This window comes from Strix uralensis, chromosome 18 (genome assembly GCF_047716275.1).
Source record: "Strix uralensis isolate ZFMK-TIS-50842 chromosome 18, bStrUra1, whole genome shotgun sequence".
NCBI classification, from domain to species: Eukaryota; Metazoa; Chordata; class Aves; order Strigiformes; family Strigidae; genus Strix; species Strix uralensis.
The window spans coordinates 5,232,452-5,254,614 of record NC_133989.1 but is presented as its reverse complement, the minus strand read 5'-3'; the positions used below and the strand labels follow the sequence as shown (position 1 = coordinate 5,254,614).

The following is a 22,163-nucleotide window of genomic DNA, read 5'->3' as shown; positions in this document are numbered from 1 at the left end:
AGGAAATTCTCAGCAGCTTGTATCCATGGCAAGAATGGCCATTCTCAAATCATTTTGCATTAAATGAGGGGGTGGAGGAGAATTTACATATAGTCAGCAGAGGCAGGCTGACAAGCTATGCATACCAATCTTTCTTTGTCTGCTCTCTGCAAATCCAGCTGTGCTTTCTTCCAGTGACCCAAATCCCACAGTTGTACATTGCAGTGGCATCTGTTGGTAGGGGCAACTGTTTGTGGGTTGAGTGGACAGCACTGAAGGTCTTAACGCTGGCTCTGCAACAGTGAGCATCCTAGCTGATTTCGGGACATTTTGGGGCCGTTCCATCCATATACAGTATCTCTGCTTGATGGACTCTGAAACATAGTTAGTTAGTGCTACAGTCCAAACTGACATGTCTTTCTGTCCTCCTGTCCCTGTTCCCTCTGGCTGCGGTGGCTGAAATTGCGTTCCTGGCTGCCCAAAAGTTGAGTCATGAACCTACAGACATTTCTTACAGGGCTCAAGGGTGGCTGGCAAGCCAGCCTCAGTCTCCCTGGAGGAGATCAAGCACAAGCATTGCTTAGGCATCCTTTATTCAGTGAACTTAAAGCCCAGCTTCTTTTATCTTTTTTTTTTCTTTTTGTACATATCATTATGCAGTAAGCACCCAGGAGCATGCAACTGTTTCACTAGGAGTATCGGGAAGCCTCAATAAAGTGGCAGTCCCCATCACTGGGCTAAGATTTGCTTCTGGTCTACTAGTGATTGACTTGCAGACTCCCTACTGTTGCTCAAGCAGTTGCTATCAGGGTTGATTTTAGAATCACTTCAGCAGTGGCAGATGTCTTTATTTGATATAATGGTAATTCATACATAATGGGATAGAACTAAAACCCTGGGATTTATAGGATTCCTTTTGTTTGCTTGTCCTGAAGCATCAAGCTCACAATGTTCTCAATTTGCCCAAATCTGAGATATGTAACATTGTCTTTTTTTTTTTTTCTCTGTGGGAACACAGAGCTCCAGAGTTTTACTCCTGCTTCAGAGAAAAAAAAAATCTATTGCTTTGCAATGAAACATTATTCACCATTTTCAGTGACCTGCACAGTGTGACCCAGATCACAACCAGCATGTGGTTTCAGTTGGAAGACCCTTCAACATACATTTTAATACACAGCCTTGAGCCCTCATCAGCCTTCAGTGGAGGAGTTGCACTGGGAGTCTGCACCACTTACACTCTTATTTGAAGAGCATGTTCTTTCAGCAGTTTTTCTTGCTGAGCTATTTTTAGCTTGAATGTATTCCCCAAACCAGTTCTTTGCCCAGCTGCAAGGCAAAGCAGAAGCAAGAGCAAGTGGTATTGCTGCTCAGGCTTACATTGCTACCAAAAGAAGCACTCATCAAATTACATACTCGGAGCATGTCTTTGACTGAATAATCAGTTGTACTTTTGTCACCCTAATGACTAAATATTGTAATTCTATTACAAACAGGACAGATCCACTATCTAGCAGCCCTGTTAAACTGCAGTGTGGGGGAGCAGATGGAAGGGAGAGGAGAAAGCTCCTGTTCTGAAATAAGCAGCTATTACATTTACACCCTAAAGTAGGCACATTAGTTCTTGTATATTAACTAATAGCTCGTCTGAAAATGAAAACCCTTATGTTACGTCAGTCCTGGAATGTGCCACAACATCCTCCAAGAGTCCTTAACTGCATGTTGAGAGAGGTATGACAGCAAAAGCCTCCTGAAGGTGATGGAAGGATGCTCAGCATCTTCAGTGAACTTTGCAGTAGGCCTTTGAACTGAGGACAGGCTCTGCTCTCCAGCTGTGTCTGGCCTTTCTTCCTCACACATTGAGGAAACTATGAAACCAAAGGTCAAATGCAGTGGGGCTTTCACAGGTGGTGAAAACAGTGATTACCATAAAGCCTTCTCCATCTGACTCCTCTCACATAATTAGATCCTGGCTCTGTTGGTGTATTTTAGGCCACACGGTGCTTATCACTAAGGAACACTATGCAATAGCAAACCTGTCACAAGGATGTAGGTCGTTCAGTGGGTTATGATACAAGGGTCATGCCGGGCAAGTATGTAGTTTTTATTCCAACTGAAATCCAAACTCCTCATTGCAGGGCTTATATCACAGAAATTATAATGATGGACAACTGTAATTGCCTGGGAGATGAGTGACAATATAATGAACTGCTGATTTGCAGCCTTGAAAATCCACACAAAACCAGAGGCCAAACAAATGAGTAAGATATGTAATTAAGGCCACATATACAGCCTCTGCATTTATCTAGTACCTTCTACTGCAGACCCAATGGCAGTTTTCTTATTTGGATGCACAAAACAGTTTATGAAGGAACATAGACACAAATATGGGGCAATTTTAAAACGGTAAAGTTTTTGCATGTAACTTGCATAATCTACCATACCAACTCACCCTATTCATACTGCTCTTTAGCCTCCTACTATCAGAGAATGGCAGCAACTGCTCTTGTTATGGTAAATGCTGGCACGTCACTCAGCTACGACTTTTTACATGCTCCAGAATTACCTTGGGGTAAAAAGAAGTTTGTGTCTCAGTGTCTGCCTTCTAATTTTGTATAGACTGTAAAAGGCAAGTACTTCCTATCAAGGATTTACTACTACCCATAATTGTACATTGCAAGCAGTACTGCACTGTCACAGTGCAGTGTGTGGGTGACTCAAAGCCCTGGCACACACAGTCTTCAAAGCTACTTATAGGAAGGATGAAAATAAACTTCTTGTTGAACATGATGTTCCAGTAATAGAGATGCCAATTTAAGAGGCTGAGCCTTTGCCTCCTGATGGGCAGCAGACACAAACTGCTTTATGAGGAACAAGCACAGGGCACTCCCATTTCTCCTCCCTTGGCCTGGACTGGAGCTCTCCCACGCGAGTGATCCTCCCACCCCCCCCTTCCCAACTCCATCTGCAGAACTACCTGTCACAAGAGACAATCAATGCAATTGCTGCTGGCTACAGCTCGCTTACTGATGGCTGGATCGATTGCTCACCTGTCAGTCTAGAGTCCACAGGCACATGCACGTGTCCAAATCTACCCAGTCTACCCCTCCCTTTATAGAAAACTATCCAAATCACATGGATCTAAGTAAGAGCAGAAACAGGATTCCAAAGTATGTCTTTTGGCTTCAACTACAAATCCAAAAGAAATCCAGTTTTATGACAATCATACATACAGATACTGTGCAACACTGTGCAAAAATGTATTTATGAAACAAAGGAACACGCTTGGAGGACAGATAAGAAACCCTGTAAACCAAGAATGTGAGCTTTTTTTTTTCACTGGATTCTGCTGAATACTTTCTAGGGTCTGCCATACAGGTGAGGCTGTAGACTAGTAAGAGGAGCTAGAAAGGAAGGACTGTCTGAGGTGTGGGAAGCCAGCATAGCCCCATATACATACAGGTGGGCTGTACCTGTCCCAAATTTGTCTCTCATCAGCTATTCTGTGCCCGCACCTGCAAGCCCTCAGCTTACTGTGGCTTTGCTGTGATGCAGTTCCCACAACGGGCAAAACAGACACTTCTAAGGTTAACTATGAGGACAGAGAACTTGGCAGCGTCTCCTGCTTGTTAAGACATATTGATGAATTGCCCATCTGATAGCAGACCCTGGGATCCTAGTGACACGTGAATCCTCAGACTGCTGAGGATTCAGTCACCTGTAACAGTCCAATACTATCACCCATGGTGTAATGCTGCTCCCAAGACATCAATTCCCTTAAATGTGAAGGAGACAGTCTGACTGTGTGAAGTAAATATTGATCTATTGATCAGCAGTCACAGGCACATGTGAGAGGTGTTGGGCTCATGAGCATGTGACCTTGCTCCAGAGGGGACAAGCAATTAATACTTTTCCCCTGGAAGCCGACTCCAGTGTCTGCACTTGTGTATGCGTCAAAGATGTTAGTTAGCAGGACCTCAAACCCAACTCCTGTAGCGGAGGGCTGCAGCCCACTCCACCAGACCAGCCAACAGAGACTTCTTCACGCATGGGGCTGGTGGGGGCAGTACTCGTTATCGCCCTGGGCAGCCTATTTTGCTACAATCACACACCGCACATGTACGTCAAGGGAAACAACCAAACACTCATAGATTTATTGCTCCTCTCGGAGCCAGCATGGAGCACTCATGAATGTCACAGGATTCCCATGTGCCCATTGCATAGAGAAAACAACTATCTTGAGGCCACATGCAGGCTCTCAGCACCCAAAGTACTTCGAGACCTCAGCACATGTACTGGCAGGGTGTTCTCAGGGCGAGCCACAGGTGACTGAGCTAACCTGCAGTGACCTGCTCCTCTCACCCTCAGGAGTAACACTGCAGAGGACACAAGAACAGGCAAAGTTTTTGGCTTCTGAGAGATGTCAATATCTAAATTTAGCCAGTTACCTTTCTGACACCAAATTACTGGAGAAAACAGTCTAAAGGTAATCTGAAAATACCCCCAGAACACTACCCAAACTTCAAACAGATGAAGAACACCTGGTGCTTGAAGCTTTATGCTCACTTTGCACAGAACAGCAATAACACAAAAGCTTTGTCATTTTTCTGAATTTAAGAAATAACTGTTTGTGTAGTGTTGTGTGTCATCATCCGTCCCCCCCCCCCCCAACTTATGGTGATTGCTTCAGCATTATGAGAAAATATTCAGATTTTGGTCTCTATCCAAAATTGCAGCATCATTGACACATGTACAGCAAACTCTGTCTGAACTGTATCCAAACATCATTTACAGGGAAACAACATTGGTGTGTCCAGTTCTGCTCAGTTTCCCTGAGGCAGCTGCACTTGCCTTGACTGAGGTGCTGCCAGCTCAGCTCTCCTTACTTCTGCTCTTGGCATCCCTCGGTTTAAGCTAATGGGGAAGGCAATTCCTGGAGTGGATATTCTTAACATGAGACCACAGCAATATCAGTGACAGTCCATGCATTTACACCATAGGGGATCTGGACGGAGATAGGACTTGCCCACGAGTTACCTGAGAGTTTTCAAGGAAGTTTCAAGGCCCTTCCAAAAAGAGCTGGCCCTGCAGAGGTGCTCAGAGGGCACTCTTGCCTCAGCAGACAGTACAAAAATACCCAAACCTAGATTTTAATATCACCCAAGAACACAACAGCATAATTGGATGCTTTTCCCAAAAGCAAGAAATAGATACCTAAATTTAAATCAACTGAAAAGAAACCATTACTGTGACACAACAGAAGTGGTGCACTACGTTAGTGCTCCCAGTGGAGCTTACAGTCACCTCACTGAGGTGAGTCCCATGTGGGGCTGAGTCTGCAGGTGAAAAAACAACAGAAACAGAAAGCACAAGACTTACCCAGCCATGTCCCCATCTACACTGCAGCAGCACTGGAGCCTCATGCCCACCTCAGACCTTCAAAGGGCTCCCACAACCAGAGCTGCAGAGCAGCATGGTGCCCAGGCTGGGTGCAGGCCGGCCCCAGGGTGGAGCCCTGCACCCGCCCACACTCAGGTGCAGGAACTTTACTGAAGCCAGGAGAAATGAGCGAGGACTCTGCTTCAAAATGTCCTGCAGCTCTATAATACAAAATCCTCTGTGCAAAGCTTGCGGACATCATCCACAGTCCACTGAGCGTTCAGTTTTTAGCCTTTGCAAAGGTTCCTTCATGGCAGGTGCCTGCTTCATCCTCTGGGATCACACACCAGCTCCCCTGCTGTGATGAAGTCTGCTGATAATCATTATTTAGCTGGAGTTTGTCTCCTTTAAACATAGGACATTTGAGCATTCCCCCTCTAGAGCCTTAGTCTCTCAGTCCCTGCTTCCCGGCCTGCACTCCCCAACAACCGCGTGAGGCGAGCTGGCCGCCATTTCCCGGGCCAGATTTCCCTGAGGTGTGGCGGCATTTCTGAGGCCATGGCGCTGCCTCTCCACAGGGCCCGACAGCCACCTTCTGAGCAAATACACTGAGCTCGACGCACAGGGGGTGTTTTCTGGTTCTGTCAGAGGAGGGATTTCACATTTTAACAGCTTCAGAGAAAAATATGAATTAAATATCCAAAGTTGAGCACTTGTTGCCCAGAGAAGAGGTCACCCAAGCAGAGGTACAAACTCATCTGAAACAGTTTCTAATTTAAAAGCTCCCTTCAAGAGGGACATGCATTTTTGACAGGGGTAACCTGCATCTTCCCCTGCACTAGGTTGAGCTGCTGACCTGACAGGAACCTTCAGAAATGTATTTGTCCTTATCTTGCTCTGAGCCTGGCTGCAGGCAAGTTTTGAGGGAAGTTGGCAGTATCAAGGGGGACCGCGAGTCCCCTTCTGAGGAAATAAAGTGTGGCTGGGGCTGCTTAGACCCCTGTGGGGGGATGAAGCACCCTCCTCCATCCTCCCAAAGCAGCAGGACGGGCTCTGCCCGCACAGTCAACACCCACAGCAGCAACTAGTTTCTTGCTATGACAGATAATCAGGAAAGGCAACACGCTCTACAAGCAGGCACACTCCTCACCGGACATAGAAAAGACCCTTCTGCAGAAAAGGCCTCTCAGTCCTGATTTATGCCAGCACAGCTCAGCAGAGACACGTGGCCCCCCCGGCCCTCGCTCGCCTGGCTGGGCCGGGCTCACAGCTGCTTCCCCTCGTTACCATCAGCAGCCCCTGGTGGAGGCATCTGGAGTCCTTCACCTTCACCGACTTGTGCCATTTCCTCTTTTCCCGGAGCCCAGCCACCATGTAGCACAGCTCTCACAGTGGAGAAAGCAAATAAAAGGGATTTCTGGGCAGAGAGAGGCTTCTCCTGAACAGAAAAAATAACAAACTAAATGTCGCTCCATACTGGTAGCAACAATGTCAGTTGTGTTGCCACTTCTCATTGTTTGATCATGACTCTCGCTGTATTTGGTGTTTTTACTCTATCCCCAGCTTCCCAAAATCCTGTTAGAATTTTATTTTGAAGAAAAGTCCACATCTAGTTTCGTGACTATGACAAAAAGCTTGGAAGTATGGTCCCTATGTCTGAAAAACTCAGGAAAAAAAAATGCAATGCCTTCTCGTGCATATATATGCCTGTGTATACCTGCACCTTTTCCTTCTGTTGTGGGTAAAGCTGAGAGTGTGCACAGAAATATGTTGTTGTCCCTATGCACGTCTCATGTATTTATCAAAGCCAAAAAGGAAACGGGGTTTTAAATAATTAACCATCATACATAACTATACATATATACATGCTATACAGGGCATTCATATACATATGCATTCTCACACTGCTGTAATCATTTCTGTTAGGCTTTTAATCCCCCAGTTTAAAAGGGGTCTCTGAAATCTAATGTACAGATTCTGGGAGAATCTATAAATCTTGCATGGAAGGGCTGTAATTAAGAATGGCTTGAGATAGAGGCATGTGAGCAGCAGGTCTGTTGGACCTTTAATTTGCAGATAAGCTCTCTAAGTCATTCTTCCCTGATTTATATTATAAAATGCACATTAATCTCTTTCAAACAAAACCTAGCTAGAGTTGTATCATTTCTGAGACATAGAGGGAAATGACTGAGGAGGGAGGAGCCCAAGGGTAACAGGAATTAAAATTACATATTTAAAGCCTTTAGCAGGGCATTTCAGCATCATTCCTGTTTGGATTTCAGTTTGGATTATTGCAACTTCCACTGCTGGAGTATCTGACTCATTAGTCCAAAAAGAAATCCAGAGACCAGGAGAAAAACCTTAGGTGATAGAAAATGTTAGGTAGGAGGAACGAGAGTTAGACTGTAGGTGTTTCTAAGCACAAGAGTTCATCATCTTAAGTTTTCTGTTGGTGTGAATCTGGTATAGTAGTTGTGATACCTTCCCACTGCCAAAGATGAGAGCTTTCCCAGTGACATCAGGGAAATTAATTAAAAAAGGATAAGGAGTTGCAGTCATATTTTGGGCTGTTGGTCTGATAACATGAATACAGAGTTGATTTTGAACATATATTTTGTAAGGCTTAAAAAACAAGGAGCAATTAGAATCGGGTACTTTTACGAATTCTTTTACAGGCTGTTAACAGTTACTTCATTATTTCATCTCTTGTATATTTGACAAAATGTAGATCTTGTTATAGCATCGCTTTATAATCATTCCTTTATTTCCTATACACAGTAGAGGGATAACTACTGCAGCAGTGGTTTGCAGTGTGGTCCCTGGTCTGAGCATTTCTTTGTCTCTGTAACTTCATCTCTGGCTTGGCAACATCTGCTGGAGAGGAGATGATGAGAATCCTTAACGTTGCCAGGACGCAGGCCAGAAAGCATCATAAACTCTTTCCGATCTGCTTGCTGGATTATTACTTGAAAGCTAGCAAATGCAGCATGTGTGTGTGTCTGCCTAGGGGAGGGGCTCAATTACCTGAGATTCTCTGCAGATATTAGCAGTGTCTCGTGGGGAAGTCTCATTTAGTATGCAGAATAAAATCGCTATGGCACTGATCATATGATTTGAAGACTCAATCCTGAAGCAGCACTACTGAAAAGGGGAGGTGAAACTGCATAAGACACTCCGTTCAGACAGCATGAGGCTGTGAGCAGCACACGAATTTTATTCAGCAGGCAGGAGGAGAGCTGCTGGATTGGTCTGTTAGATGTGTAGTCGGGAAACCACAGGAAAGCTTTATTTCTGGCAAGTCTGCATTTTGTCAGGATGCACCACTAGTGTTACTAGAAAAAAGGAAGCCCACTGCTATGTGAGATTAAAAGGTAGAGGCAACGATAGCTACAGAAGATCACTGTGAAACTCATTTGATAACCACCTTAAATACCCTCACAAGAGTGAATTTAACTGTTGGAGAGCACTGGTTCCAACTGACTGTCTGGAAAGTATGGTGAAAAGGATGCACGTTCTGAGGGAGCATTTCACTGACAGCAGAGCAAACTAGAGGAGAACTTCTACCTGCATTGCTGACATTTGGGAAAAATAATAGAAGAAAACATTCTCGTGCCAAGATTCTTGTATTTTTTTTTCTTCCTCTGTCCTGGAGAGGGATTGTGTAGTCCCCTCCCTAAGGAAAACACCAACCAGAACTGAGAATACTGCAGACTTTCCAAAGAACAGGCATGGTACAAAATGTGATTTTGGTGTTTTTCCGCAGGCGACTCAGCCAAAGACCTGCTGTTGAGGAGCTAGAAAGAAGAAATATACTTAAACGTGAGTATTTTTTTCCTGAAGTATTTTATACGTGTTTATTGAAACCAGTGACTGCATTTCTAGAACATGTTATTTTTAAATAGACAAATTATTTTCTGTACCTAAAAGTTTTAAATTTTCACATGTCCTGGGTTTCAAATACTGCAGGAATCATAATTTACAACTTGATAAAGGCATGCCATTTAGTCCAGGAAAGAATGACTTGTTCAAATTTACGCTTTCAAATAGTTTTCATTCTGATTACACTGTTACAGATGTCTAAGAGAGGAATACAATTTTACTGTCACACAGTGCAATGAGAATTGGACTGACATTTTTCAAGATGTGGACTGTCATGGCAAACTGTACACTGAATGCCACCAAGGCTAAAGTGGAATGGAGAAAGCATCCTTACAGAGGTGTGATTCTCCTAGCAAGTACCTTTGTTCATATGATTAAAGATCTTCCCAAAGACAAGTCAAAGAAAGATCATTCTGAGATACTTATTAGAGGGACAGTTCGAGGCCTTTTATAGATGCTGCCACAGGGGAATGTTCTCAACATCTCTCAAAATAAACACAAGACAGAAACTTGCAACTCTTTTCCTAAAGATTCTGACCTGGGGCTCAATGAAGTGATGAACATAATCCCTTTCCTTGCAAGTGCTGGGAATCCTCTAAGTTAGGGGAAGGTGAGAGAGAGCTTAGAAATTGGCTCCATTATGAGTTGCAAACAAGAGAAAGGGGGAGGCCATCTGCTTGAAGGAAAAGTACATTGCTTCTGTTATTTTCATGATCTAGTGTTGAATGACAAAAAACAATGTGAACAATAGTTTGTTTCTCATTAAACAATCATAAAACATAAAGCCACATAAGTTTGTCATACAAGCAATGCTGCCTGTGCTATTTAATTAATATTTAATTATTAATGTGATGATAATTTGCTATAAAAAAGTTATCTACATTTTGTTACCTAAATTGAATGTCTCAGAACTTTCTTAGTAGTTCATAGAAAAAACCTTATGCTTTTGCCACTGAAGTTACTGGGGATTTCATTTCAGTTTGAACACGAAGGAATTCCATAGCCAACTTGTATTTATCAGTATTTTCAGTACTCCTCCAATGCATACATTGCACACGGTAAAATTAGATGTACCTAACACGTGCATAGCTAAATGAGAAACAGGACACATTCTTTGCAACTGTGAATGGATGAACTTGGCCTAACTTCACCTGTCATGTACCACAAGAGACAAGAAAAAGCATTAACCCAAGATTCTGAAATATGTGGGGCCAGATTTTCAAGAGTGAGTACCTAAGATCTCTCAAAATCTGTTCCTTTGGGTTTTTTCCTGGCTAAGGAAGAGCTGATCTCTACTGAAAAAAATCTGTTCCTTTATATTTACTTTTTGGAGTGTGCTGGTTACATCCTTAATCTGGGTTAAACTGACCAGCTTTAATAATAAAAAAGTTTGAATACATTCATATAATGAGCTTAGAGAGAGATAAAGCAGAAAGAAGATAAAGCAGAATTAAAGATATGTCCTGAATGCCAGCTACATACTGGTCTAGATTTCTATCTTATTTAAAGAGCTCCCAGCATGGAGCAAATTTATTGACTTCAGTTTAGTTGCTCAGGCTTTATACAGGTTTGGCTGAGATCAGAACCACTTCTATTTTATTTACCTCTTCCATAATATAAAAGGCTAGGTATCTTGTAAAGAGCTAAGGTCATCACGTAGCTGCATCAGTTGTAATCTTAAAAGGCTGGACAGATGTAACAACTCTAGTCTCAGTTTTGAATGAATTTAGAAATTAGTAAAGTCTCTTTTTATTAATAGGGATATCGACATTCTTGTTAGGTGTCAGGTGTAAACGCCCTTCAGTGAAATCACTGCAGTCTCCTCCAGGTTGTAAGGGTTTGTACAGTTGCACTGTAAGTTTCCTAACATCTTTGATGTTCATAATACATACTCCTAACAGAAGCACTGCTACCTCCAAACCTGTTTAAGAACTAATAATTCACATTTGTACTACTCTGTCAAAATCAGAAGCATTTTGCAAGTGCCTAAGTGCAACTACTATGTTATTTTAAAACAAAGCTCAGGAAGATTTAAAAAAGTGACGACTTATCTCCCTTAGGGAGATGTTTCTGAGATAAAAGTAATACTTAAAAAGCAAACTTAAAGCCAACAGTTTCTTACAATTTTATTCATCTCCTAAGTCCTTTACTTTATCTATAGAAACACTGCTGGTTTACCACAAAGCATGAAAAGCTTATGAACTAAAATCACGTTCCAGGTGTTCACACGTCGTCTTCCTGTATTCAACAGAAAGCTGGCAGTCACATTCAAAAAGGCAGCATCTCTTCAATCACACTGTACAATCCCTGGTTCATTCTTAACATCAGGAATTGTTTCAGTGTCACGCACAGCTTAGAGTTCCCTGAATAACTCACAGAGCAGCAAAATGAATTACAGTACTGCACATGCCACTTCATAATTGGGAGTGTCTCTCTACTGAGGTTTATAAAACCAGCCCTCACTAATGAATGGATCTAAGGTGTAGGCAGAGTGATGTTGATGGGAAAAACCTCTCTGGGTTGTCTCTGTAATAACGCCTGAGTTTTATAATGCCCTTGCTAGCATTTCCTATCAAATCTTATTTTATTTTTTCTAAAAGAATCATTTTTTGTATTTCTGGAAGCTGGGAATAAGCACTGAACCTCAGAGAACGTCACATAGAAATGGGTCACATGAATTTGGAAAAGCATTTTTTGATCAGAAATGTGTATTTGTGTTTTTTCTTTAGGTATTCTCTCAGTGCCTATCACAGTCATATGTTAAAAAATCACTATGCCACAGGAAATTCTCTTTGAATAAAAGTATATAGATAGGAATATCTACTCTAAAAGGGGTGAATTAAAACTGAATGAAGCATTAGTAACTTCTTGCAGGTATCTCTACATCTCGGAATACGCTCCACTTTTTAAAACCTGTTCTCTTTTTAAACATTCCAGACTTAAATAGCTGTTCATCCCTGACAGAGCACTAATTTTAGCTGTCCTATTCTTTTAAATGTGTGCCTTGACACTGAATTGTAATATAGCACATTATAGCATTTTAGATTCATTTGATTTGCATTTCTACTATAGCTAGTTGTGGCTATGCACTACTACGTTATTTTAAATAGATACTTACGATTGCATTTCAGTGTAAACTAATGAGCGTAAAAATAAGAGAGAAGAATACGTCATTACTAAAAATATCATTTTGGAAACTCATCTGCAGTGCTAGTGTTTTTTCAAGGCACATTAATAATCACATGTGCTTAAACACTGGAAATACCTAATGCAAGTCATATAATAAACTTCACAGTAGCATCTAGAGAATCCCAGAATGGTTAAACATTTTTCACTAGGTCTTCAGCTTTGTCAGGTCATAGGCTCACGCCTTAATTTAGTAACAGATAGTACTAGAAATAGAAACGCCATTAACTTGTTTCCCAAGGCAAAGGATATATTTCACACAGTGTTACAGCACTCTATTTTTAGACCCAGTGTGTAGGAGTTATCACGGCTTGAATGTTAATAGGCGCAACACACAAAAGCAAGCTGGCTTAGGTTAGAAAGGAACGCTACAAAAGAAAACCCCGTGAGGATAAAGAGGTTCTAATGTCAGTGACACATCCTGAATATCAGAGAAAAAAAGCATGCAAGTCAAAGATAACTGCTGTGGCAGTGTGACCATCTAAAGATGTGGCCTGAGAATACAGTTATAGAGGAAAGAACATACTTTTCCCTGGAGCTGCTGCAATGAGTCTTTTCAGCATCTAACAGCAATGAATGGCTTCAGCAATATAAAAAAGTGATTATGGAATATTTTGATTTTCTTTCTAAAATTGATACCATTGGAGAGTTGGTGTGGCTGCTATTGTTTTATTAAATCTCCTTGGAGTTTAGAGCACAGGAAAAGATGACACTGGCACCAGTACGTTGTCCTTACAGAGAGGTAACTATGTTCTAATAGAGAACCAGGGAGATGTACTGAACTTACAAAACATACAACTAACAACCAGCTACTAATTTTTTTGCACTCTAATTTTTATTGCCTGGAACTTTGGAAAATACCAATCCTCCTCATGAGGAAAGTAACTTTTTTTTTTTTTTTTTTTATGTTCTCCGCAGAAAGAAATGATCAAACAGAACAGGAAGAAAGAAGGGAAATCAAACAGAGACTGACAAGAAAGGTAAAATCTTGCAGTACCTTCTTTTAGTTTTTAGAAATCTAGCAAAGCTAATATAACATCAACCAGTCATAGAGGTCATTATTACACAAAAACTCCCTTAACATACATCCTCCTCAGCAGTGTCTCAGGGATATTCAGTAATATGAATTATAAAAATATCTACTTTATCTCACCTACATGACTTATTAGAATATTTACATATAAGCTTTAAATCAGAAAATGGATATTTGCTTGCACACTGCTTATTTTGCAACTATATTGCTAGAAAAGGACTACTTAATTCTTTGTAGCAATCAGTAGTAGAGCTGAGTCCCTGCTGAGCACCAGGTGTGCTCCCACAATAAATTTCTCTTTGCATTTAAGGTATTCTCAGAATCAGAAGTAGGTCTTGTTATTGTTCTGTTCCTAGGAATCCTGACTGAAATTATAAGCCAAATATGGCGATAACTTGTTAAAGACAAATTGAAATTCTTACAATGGGTCCAGTCCTGAAAACCTTATCCAGCCAATCCGCCGCTGACTGTAGTAGAACACCCTACAGCATATGATATTATACATAAATCATAATAAATTCATTATGATTCATTTACATAATATAAATTCATTTTATCAATATCCAGGTTAAAATATTTTCCCCTTTTGTCCATTATAAAGCCACTGTGCTGTAGCCCACAACCCCATTTAAACCATTATTACTCTCCTAAAAATCTTCTGAAGGATTGTGTATTTCCCTGGAATTTCCACGGGTTGGGTTTTATTTTCATATACATAAATGCACACTCAGCTAAGATGGGAAGCAAAAAATGTTTGAAATGTTTGTTATTAACACTAGTTTTATTTTACCAAACTATTCAATACAGCTTAACCAGAGACCTACAGTTGATGAACTAAGAGACAGAAAAATCCTGATTCGATTCAGTGATTACGTGGAAGTGGCAAAAGCACAGGACTATGACAGGCGAGCAGATAAACCATGGACAAGACTATCAGCAGCAGATAAGGTACTGACATAATTAAAACGACATATTACTGCTTTCTACTTGCTTTGTCTAGAATGATACATCAGATTCTGCAAAGACATTTAACCTCCAGGACATTTAATCTCTGTAAATGTTACCATTATTTTTTATGCTAAAACCACACTGACCAATGCATACTATCATAAAAAGTGCTATTTATAAAAATGCCTATTTGGGACTATAAAGGCTTCTACCCAGCCTGACAGGAAAAAAAAGGTGGATACAATCTTTCTGACTGCTTTAGGGCTGCAACTCAAAACCACTTCCAGCCAATGCAGTATTAACATTTATCCTCAGACTGTCCCAAACATGTAAATATCTTCCACTGTTTCTAAACATGCAAATATTTCCTTTCCTGTTTCCTATGAATGCTCAAGGAGTCACTTGATCCCACATTTTCACAAGCATAAACAAATACTCTTTTTTGTTCCATCACATACCTGCCACATAGCTGATTTACATCCAAATTTAACTTTCACATTTCGGTGCTTGAGTAGTAAGAAAAATAGTTCAGCATGATTCCAGATAGAACAGTTGCTGAGTAAGTTCTGAAGTTTCAGGGCTGCAGCAAGCAGAATGAGTAGGGATGCTGAGATAATTACTGGGTAAAATGGCAAATATGGCACCGTTACTGCTTTGTTCTGAGATGTGGAGATCAAACACTTCATTCTCCATTCCAGTGTCTCCCCAGTCAAAAGTATAACAAATGTTTTTATAGGACTCATATAGAAAAGGAACAATGTATTTCTACTACAGTAGCTGTTCTCCTGAGCTCACTAAAAAGGTGAATAACCTATTATATATTAATCAATGGCATAATGATTTTGTATTTTCCTTGTATGTACTGGTTATGTATCAATATTAGGCTTTTCCTAGTTTTACTGGGTTTATATTGTTAACTAGGCAGGTTTATAAGCTAAAAGAAAGTGATGCAGTTCAATGCATATACTGGTGGCATATGTCAGGAATTCAGGGTCAGGAGTTTGACCATTGCATTTGTGACTGAAAAACTTCTTTTTTGGAGTAGACAAATACATTATTTTTCCTCGTTTTTCTTTTAATAAGCCAAATCGGATATAAAACATGAACATGGGTATAAGCCTCATCATTTTACGTAGCTAAACAATGAAGTACCAAATATAAAAGAATCTGTGAAAACACCACTCACAGTTGCCATTTAAACCGAAGAATACTCTCACTTTTATAGTCTTGAATTTCATTAAACTAAGCACCAAAAGAGAACATTTTTCTTCACTTATGACTGTACAATCCTATGGATCCAGGTGACAACACAGTCTGGACTGGTATTTGCAAGTTCTGATAAGGCAAACAGTCTGATTTTTATTAAAAAAGTGACACACATTGACATTCCATGAAAGTCAGTTGACCAGCTGATCAATTTCTCAGCAACTTCTCTTAATCTTTAATAAATTTTAACTGGAATGTTATTAAAATAGACAATAATAAGCACTGTAGTTTTATTCTGTCAGAATTGCTTCTAGACAGGTGTGACCCTGGCAGCAATCAGTAATGAATAAGCATCATCATATCACCAATCCATATAATCTAAATATTCAGCATTCCCACTGGCATAGTATGCTTTGCTATACCCAGTACCTATTATTTCTACTTTAGAAAACTCCTGTTCTGCTCTGCAAGTCCAGTATTTTACAATGCTTATAAATACAAAATTGTTAACCACCTTCTGTTTTCAATTCCTAGGCAGCAATTCGGAAAGAGCTAAATGAATACAAAAGTAATGAAATGGAGGTACATGCATCAAGCAAACATTTGACAAGGTCAGTGTTCCAGCTATTTATTTCCACTACCTGCTAAAAACAGTCTACTTGAGTCCTAAATCTGTAGATTTTGCTCTTACATGCTGGATGTAGGAGAAGAATATGCAAAGGAAGGTTTATTTTAAAAGAAAATGGAAGTATTTCTCTTTCTGGCCAGAACCTGGCTTTTCTGATATTTTTTTTTTTTGCTTTGATTAGCATGTACTGAGAAGCCCCTAGACCTTCCCCAGAACAGCACTCAGCTTGCATTCTTTGCACTGAAGATTCAAAAGCTATGACAAAAAATTAAATATAGGGTATATAATTTTTTAAAGGAGATGAACAACTTAATACAGTATATAAAGGTTTCTGAATTAAATGTACTTCAGTGTGCAACCTTATTATCACAAACATTGCAACCTCCCTGCTAAAAAATATAAAATTCTACACACTGTAACAAGACTAACTGGATTTATTGTAATGGGTTGAGCCTGCAGGTTTCAGTATCCCTTGAATGTCAGTCCCATTGCTAGTGGAAGGAGTGCAACCCCCCGAGCACACGTAGTGACAGACCAGCAGAGAGGGCAGGAGACAGAACTGGTTTGGACTCTTGGCACTCTCTGAGTGGTGGGGCCAGTGTGAACCTACTCAGTCTCGTGCTTGCTTCATCTGCCAGCACTGATGACAGGCACTATGTTTAAACATGCATGAAAACATTCATTTCCCTTTTCTAAGTGGGAAAAAATGTGAGAGGCTGATTCCGCAGCCATCGTTACTTCCAAAAAGACCTTGTTAGTTAGAGAAAAATTGAAACAGCAAGCAGTTATTTCCTACAATTTCTATTAGGTCTCTTGAGCAAGCCCAATTGCTCTTAAAACACAGTTTTAGGAGTTGCTGGGAGCACAGTGTACTCTTGCCATCTCGGTAAGCATTCTCAGGTGTGCTGGCTGCTAAGGGAAGTTGCCTAGCACTGTACTAAGGAACTCGGTGTGCAGTCCCGCATTCTGGAAGGTTCACTTCACCAGTCCCATGCTTATTTCTGAACTTGGAATCAATTCCAGCTTCACTGAGCTTTGGCTGTTCGATGAAAATATGGTCTAGGCAAATACACTTGAGTTGTAAATGCAGTGTACACTGATCTAAAGGCTGTATTGATTCTAGAGCGTTCATGCAATTGTTAGGGTCCTTTTAACATTACAGGTTATGGCAAGACATCACTGCATTGGTAGAATGAAGTATAGGGGGGAAAAAAACCTGGGATGGCTGCAATTTAAGTCTGAAAGTGAGAGATACCTTCTCTAATTGAAGCTACCTGGGCAGTTTAAGTAGATTATAATGATATATTTTGAAATTTGTTCAGGATATTAAGAGTAAACAGGCTTACCATTTACAATTAGTGCTAAGGCATTACAAACGATTGGGACTTTAATTATGTATCTCAGCCAAAAGAACAAGCCTACAGAACAAGAGTGTATTTATTCCAGACAGACTCTTAAGATTATTGTACATTAAACCAACAGTATGTCCTCATATTTTCCAAAGCATTAGCTCAACATTGCTTAACTCTTATAAAATAACAAGATCACTACACAATAAAGAATATTTCTACCAATGACAAACTGTGGCTTAATTCCTAAAAGAAAAAAACCCCAAATCAACCCCACACCTATATTTGCACTTGCACTCCCCAGTAACTGTAAACTGGTTAGACTGGGCTGTGAGGACTATAACTGCCCTACAGTCATGGCATATATGTGGAAATGTGGTGGTGAAAATTAAGACTTCAAGTTACTGTACCTTTAAACAGAATGAATACTGTATTTTTAAAAACATTTTTGTTAATCTAACAGAATTTTTAAAAATTATATTTTTTTAATTTCAAAGTGGTTTGAAAAATGTCTCTTATTTCTCTTAGATTTCACAGGCCATAGAAATTTTCTTCTGAGAAGAATCTGTCTTTACTTTTTGATACTGCTGCTGAACACACATCGGGGAATATATAAGTCTTTCCCTAAAGTTCAGCCCTGGATACCTTGATGTTTATGTGAAAGAAGGACTCTGCAGATGAAGTGTCTGCAGCACTTACGTACAGAAAGAAACACCAGAGACGTACTTCGCTCTGAAGTCAGAAGAGTGATGGCCTGTGGAGTGGGATGATCTGCTGAAAAAGACTGAAGTAAAGCTACTTGAAAGAACCTACTACTCTCCTTTAACACTTTGTTAAACTGTTTTGCAGTCTATCTTGGAAAAGGAGATGTTGTGCATGTACAGGCTTTACCATTCCAAGGCCTCTAACATAAATGGACCTGACACACTGTCATTCAGTATTACGTTGACAAGACATTTTGAACTTACCACAATTAGTTTGTAAAACACTTAAGTTCATGTTCTAAAAACTAATTTAATGTATTATAATTTCATTCTTTTTTATATAATGTCTAACAGAATCACAGCTGCAAGCATTTTTGATTCCTGTTACTTTTGTTCTTTAATTAAATGACTACTTATTGCAGGAAATGAGCACGTTTCCTAAAGCTCTTTTTTTCCCAGGGACAGTTGGGAAGGGAAGAGATTACAATTATTATGCACCAGATCGTATTGCTTCTTTATCAACACAGAGTCTTCGGAAGGATGATCTTAACTAAGCTTTGCCATCTTGTGGAATATCAACGTTTTGGACCAGATCCTAACCAGCATAACATGATTGTCACTCTACACTAGTCGAGGTTCCGGCCCTCTAAAGAATGACCATTAAGTTCACTGTTGTTCTCATTCAAAATTGCTAAATTGGACAACCACAGGTAGAAATGTAACAATGTACTTTGATGTTTAGCAAACAAATGAGTTTAATGCTTTCTTGACAGTAAGAAGAAAGAGTCACTAAATGCTAATAACAAAGAAAATAGAACTGGTTGAGAAAAAATGTAAAAAATGTAAAGCCAGATATTCTAATATTACTTGACATCTAGAAGCATCTGAAAATTCTACTCGAAACACTACTAAAGGGAAAAATTTAGGAAAAAAAATACACTGATAGCTGGAAAGTATGCCTGACAAGACAGCAACAAAATGGCACATACACTCACAAGACAAAAATTTCTCTGCAGGAGTCTTAAATGCTATCCTTTTAGGAAGTCATTCAATGTTAAAAACTTGAAAAAGGCACTCTCAATCTTGTAGCTTTGTTGAGATGATCTCCATGAAGTGTGAAAATACTAAGGAAAATATGGTATGTAAAATTGTTTGTACAGACTGCTACTAAATTGCTGCAAGATGGTGAACAGAATCAATGCAAACAGTGGATGGACTAGCTTTCAATTCTCTTCTGCTGCTCAGTGTGGGATGAAAAAACAAAAGAGAGCTATTCTTTGGATAAATGAACGCTTAAGAATGAAAGGTAAGAACATACAGCTCAACGCTTAAAATATATGTCAGTAAGGGCAATGCTAGAAGAAACTGAGGGAACATGGGAGATACGGTGCCCAGACCCAACAAAGCTTGCTAGCTAGCTTCATTGTAGCTAGCTGTAATTTTGTAAAACTTTTTAATGTTTGACTTCTGTGACTATCAGGTAAAGACTTGAATTACCCAATTACTTGATCCAAAGATTTTTTTTTTCTACTTAGTGCAATTTTATAACTTGCTGGCTTTTCACAGAAATATGTAACAATATAAATATAATTAACGGTATGTTAAAGGCTAGTTATCAATCCTTTAAATTTTATTATTAATAAAATACTATTAATTCTAAACAACAATATAATGATAGTCCAGGTGTATACAAAAAGGGTAAACAGAAAGGAGAGATGTTTCTTCAGCAGAAGAACCATTTTTAGTTTCAGAACAGTAGATGACCCACTGTTGACTACAAACTTGGCTAATAATCTGTTAAAGTAACACACTCCTAGTTAGCAGTGATGCATACTTTCACTGGTAATAAAAATATTGTATAAAACACATTAAATGAAGTTGAAAAATATATTAAACAGGAAAATATTTTAAGGGTAACTTAGAGCAGCTTTTTAAATTTCAAACAATGCCTATGAGCTGTAATAGTAATGCGACTTAACCATCTTGTACTTATGCAGCAATTCGCTTCGCTTCTTCCCCCTGTTCTCAGCTGCCCTTCCATCACAAACATCCCAGCCTTTTTTCTGCTTCGGTCTGGTAAGAGAGGGAAAGTTGTGACTACTTCAGAGCCACATGTGATCACTGTCAGCTACCTACCGCCAGCTTTCTGGTGGGCAGGTGCGTGAGGTTGTTTGGAGGCTGCACACATTCGCTGGGCCATGCACTGGGCTCGGTTCCTGCCGGAACCTGGGTGGGCATCCACGAAGGCAGGTTTAGCTGTTCTGGTGCTGTTTCTTCCCAAGGGAAAAAAGAAACAGGCCTGCAGTGCACAATTCTTATCACTGCATTTAGGTGTCTGCTTTGAACCACCCCTGCAGGGCTTCCCATCCACAAACTAAAAAATAAACAAACCCAAAAAACTCTAGCAAATCTCCCTATGCTGAACTCTGCCTTTGTGACTACTCCCTTGTGGTATGCTTCACATTTTTACATTTGTTAAATTTGATTGTACCTGTTCAAAGTTTTTAAAAGTTAATGGGGTGGGGTAAAGACTGATAGGTGGACAATGAAATTTCATACTTCTATTTTATCATGCGTCCTCACTAAAAATAGCAATTGTATTGTTTTCCCAATATCCACTCTCTGTAAGAAAAGAACTTGGGCCTTGCAGTGCACTTTTTAAAACCTTGTACAGTCAAGAGAAAAATACTGTTTCATACAGAGATAAAAATTCAGTTAGACCATTAAAAAAAAAAGGGCGTTTAACATCTCATGAGGTCCATCTAGTGGACATGACAGTGATCACAGGCTCAGAAAAACAAAAATCAGAGGCTCAGAAAAATTAGAAAAGCATTAAGTACGCTTACGTAGATGGGATGAGTGGACCAAATTCTTTACTAGCAATTTCAGTATAATAATTTCCAGAGACAACACAGCCTTGTGTTTTTAAAATTAATTCATAGGGAATATTTCATTTATAACTATTTCTGTTTACAATAAACCATATCCCATTAGTGAAGTCTAAGAACACCAATTACTCTGCATTCTACTCTCAGTGCGCATTGGATAGAAATCTATCACATCCATTTCTGATCTAAAGATGGTATTTCTTAAAGATGGTATTTTCAGTAAGGATAAAAGCAATCTTTTTCATAAAGTCACAGATTAATTGGTAAAAACCTATGTCCTTTCCCAAGGTCATAAGGTTCCACCTCTTGTTGTGAGCGAGGCAAACTTTGAAATGGTTGCTCAGTGAGTGCTGAGTTCAGGCTACGATCTAGTATGGAATTTTCTTTTTTCTTTAATTTAACGTCAATATTAATATAAAGATAGACAAGTAATTTAGAAATCAATAGATTTTCCCACTGTCTTTGAGGACCTCTGTCCTTGAATTTTAAGGTAAAGCTAATTCTAAATCATGTCACTTTTCTCTCTGAAAATAAACTTTAGGAAATGGTTACTCTAAGAAATAATGATAAATCAAAGCTATGTGATATACCTGTAGGACAGACAGATTGCATGGGCAAGCCAACAGAGTTAATAAAAGGAAACTGGTTAGGTGTCACCAAAGATGCAGATAGTGGTGAGGTTCAGCAGGAAACTTCTACTGGATAAAAAATTTGAAAAAATGATTGGTGGGCTTGAAGGAAGTCAAATCAACACGAGACCTAAATAACAGTCAACAACTTAAAATGACAAAATCCAGACTTTTAAAAAAATATTAGACAATAATAACAGCCATATAGCGTAATAGCAGCATTCAGAACTAGCTGGAATGAAAATAAGAGATACAGACTGAGTGGTTTCAGTATGAAAATAAGAGATATAGACCAAATGGTTTCAGCAACATATGAGAAAAAAAAAATTATAGTACTGCAAGTAAAGGTCTCTATGTT

At 39.6% G+C, this 22,163-nt stretch overlaps 1 protein-coding gene across 2 annotated transcripts in view; it reads left to right on the top strand.

The window, feature by feature from the left end:
- PHACTR3 (phosphatase and actin regulator 3) overlaps positions 1 to 18,717 on the top strand; it is a 115,075-nt gene extending 96,358 nt beyond the window's left edge. For both annotated transcript variants that reach the window (XM_074888309.1, XM_074888310.1), the window contains exons 9-13: positions 9,119 to 9,174; positions 13,339 to 13,400; positions 14,261 to 14,401; positions 16,142 to 16,218; positions 18,113 to 18,717. In XM_074888309.1, the coding sequence (XP_074744410.1) occupies positions 9,119 to 9,174; positions 13,339 to 13,400; positions 14,261 to 14,401; positions 16,142 to 16,218; positions 18,113 to 18,128 (352 nt within the window). In that variant the 3' untranslated portion in view covers positions 18,129 to 18,717. The remainder of the gene's footprint in view (positions 1 to 9,118; positions 9,175 to 13,338; positions 13,401 to 14,260; positions 14,402 to 16,141; positions 16,219 to 18,112) is intronic.
- The last annotated feature ends 3,446 nt before the right edge of the window (positions 18,718 to 22,163 follow it).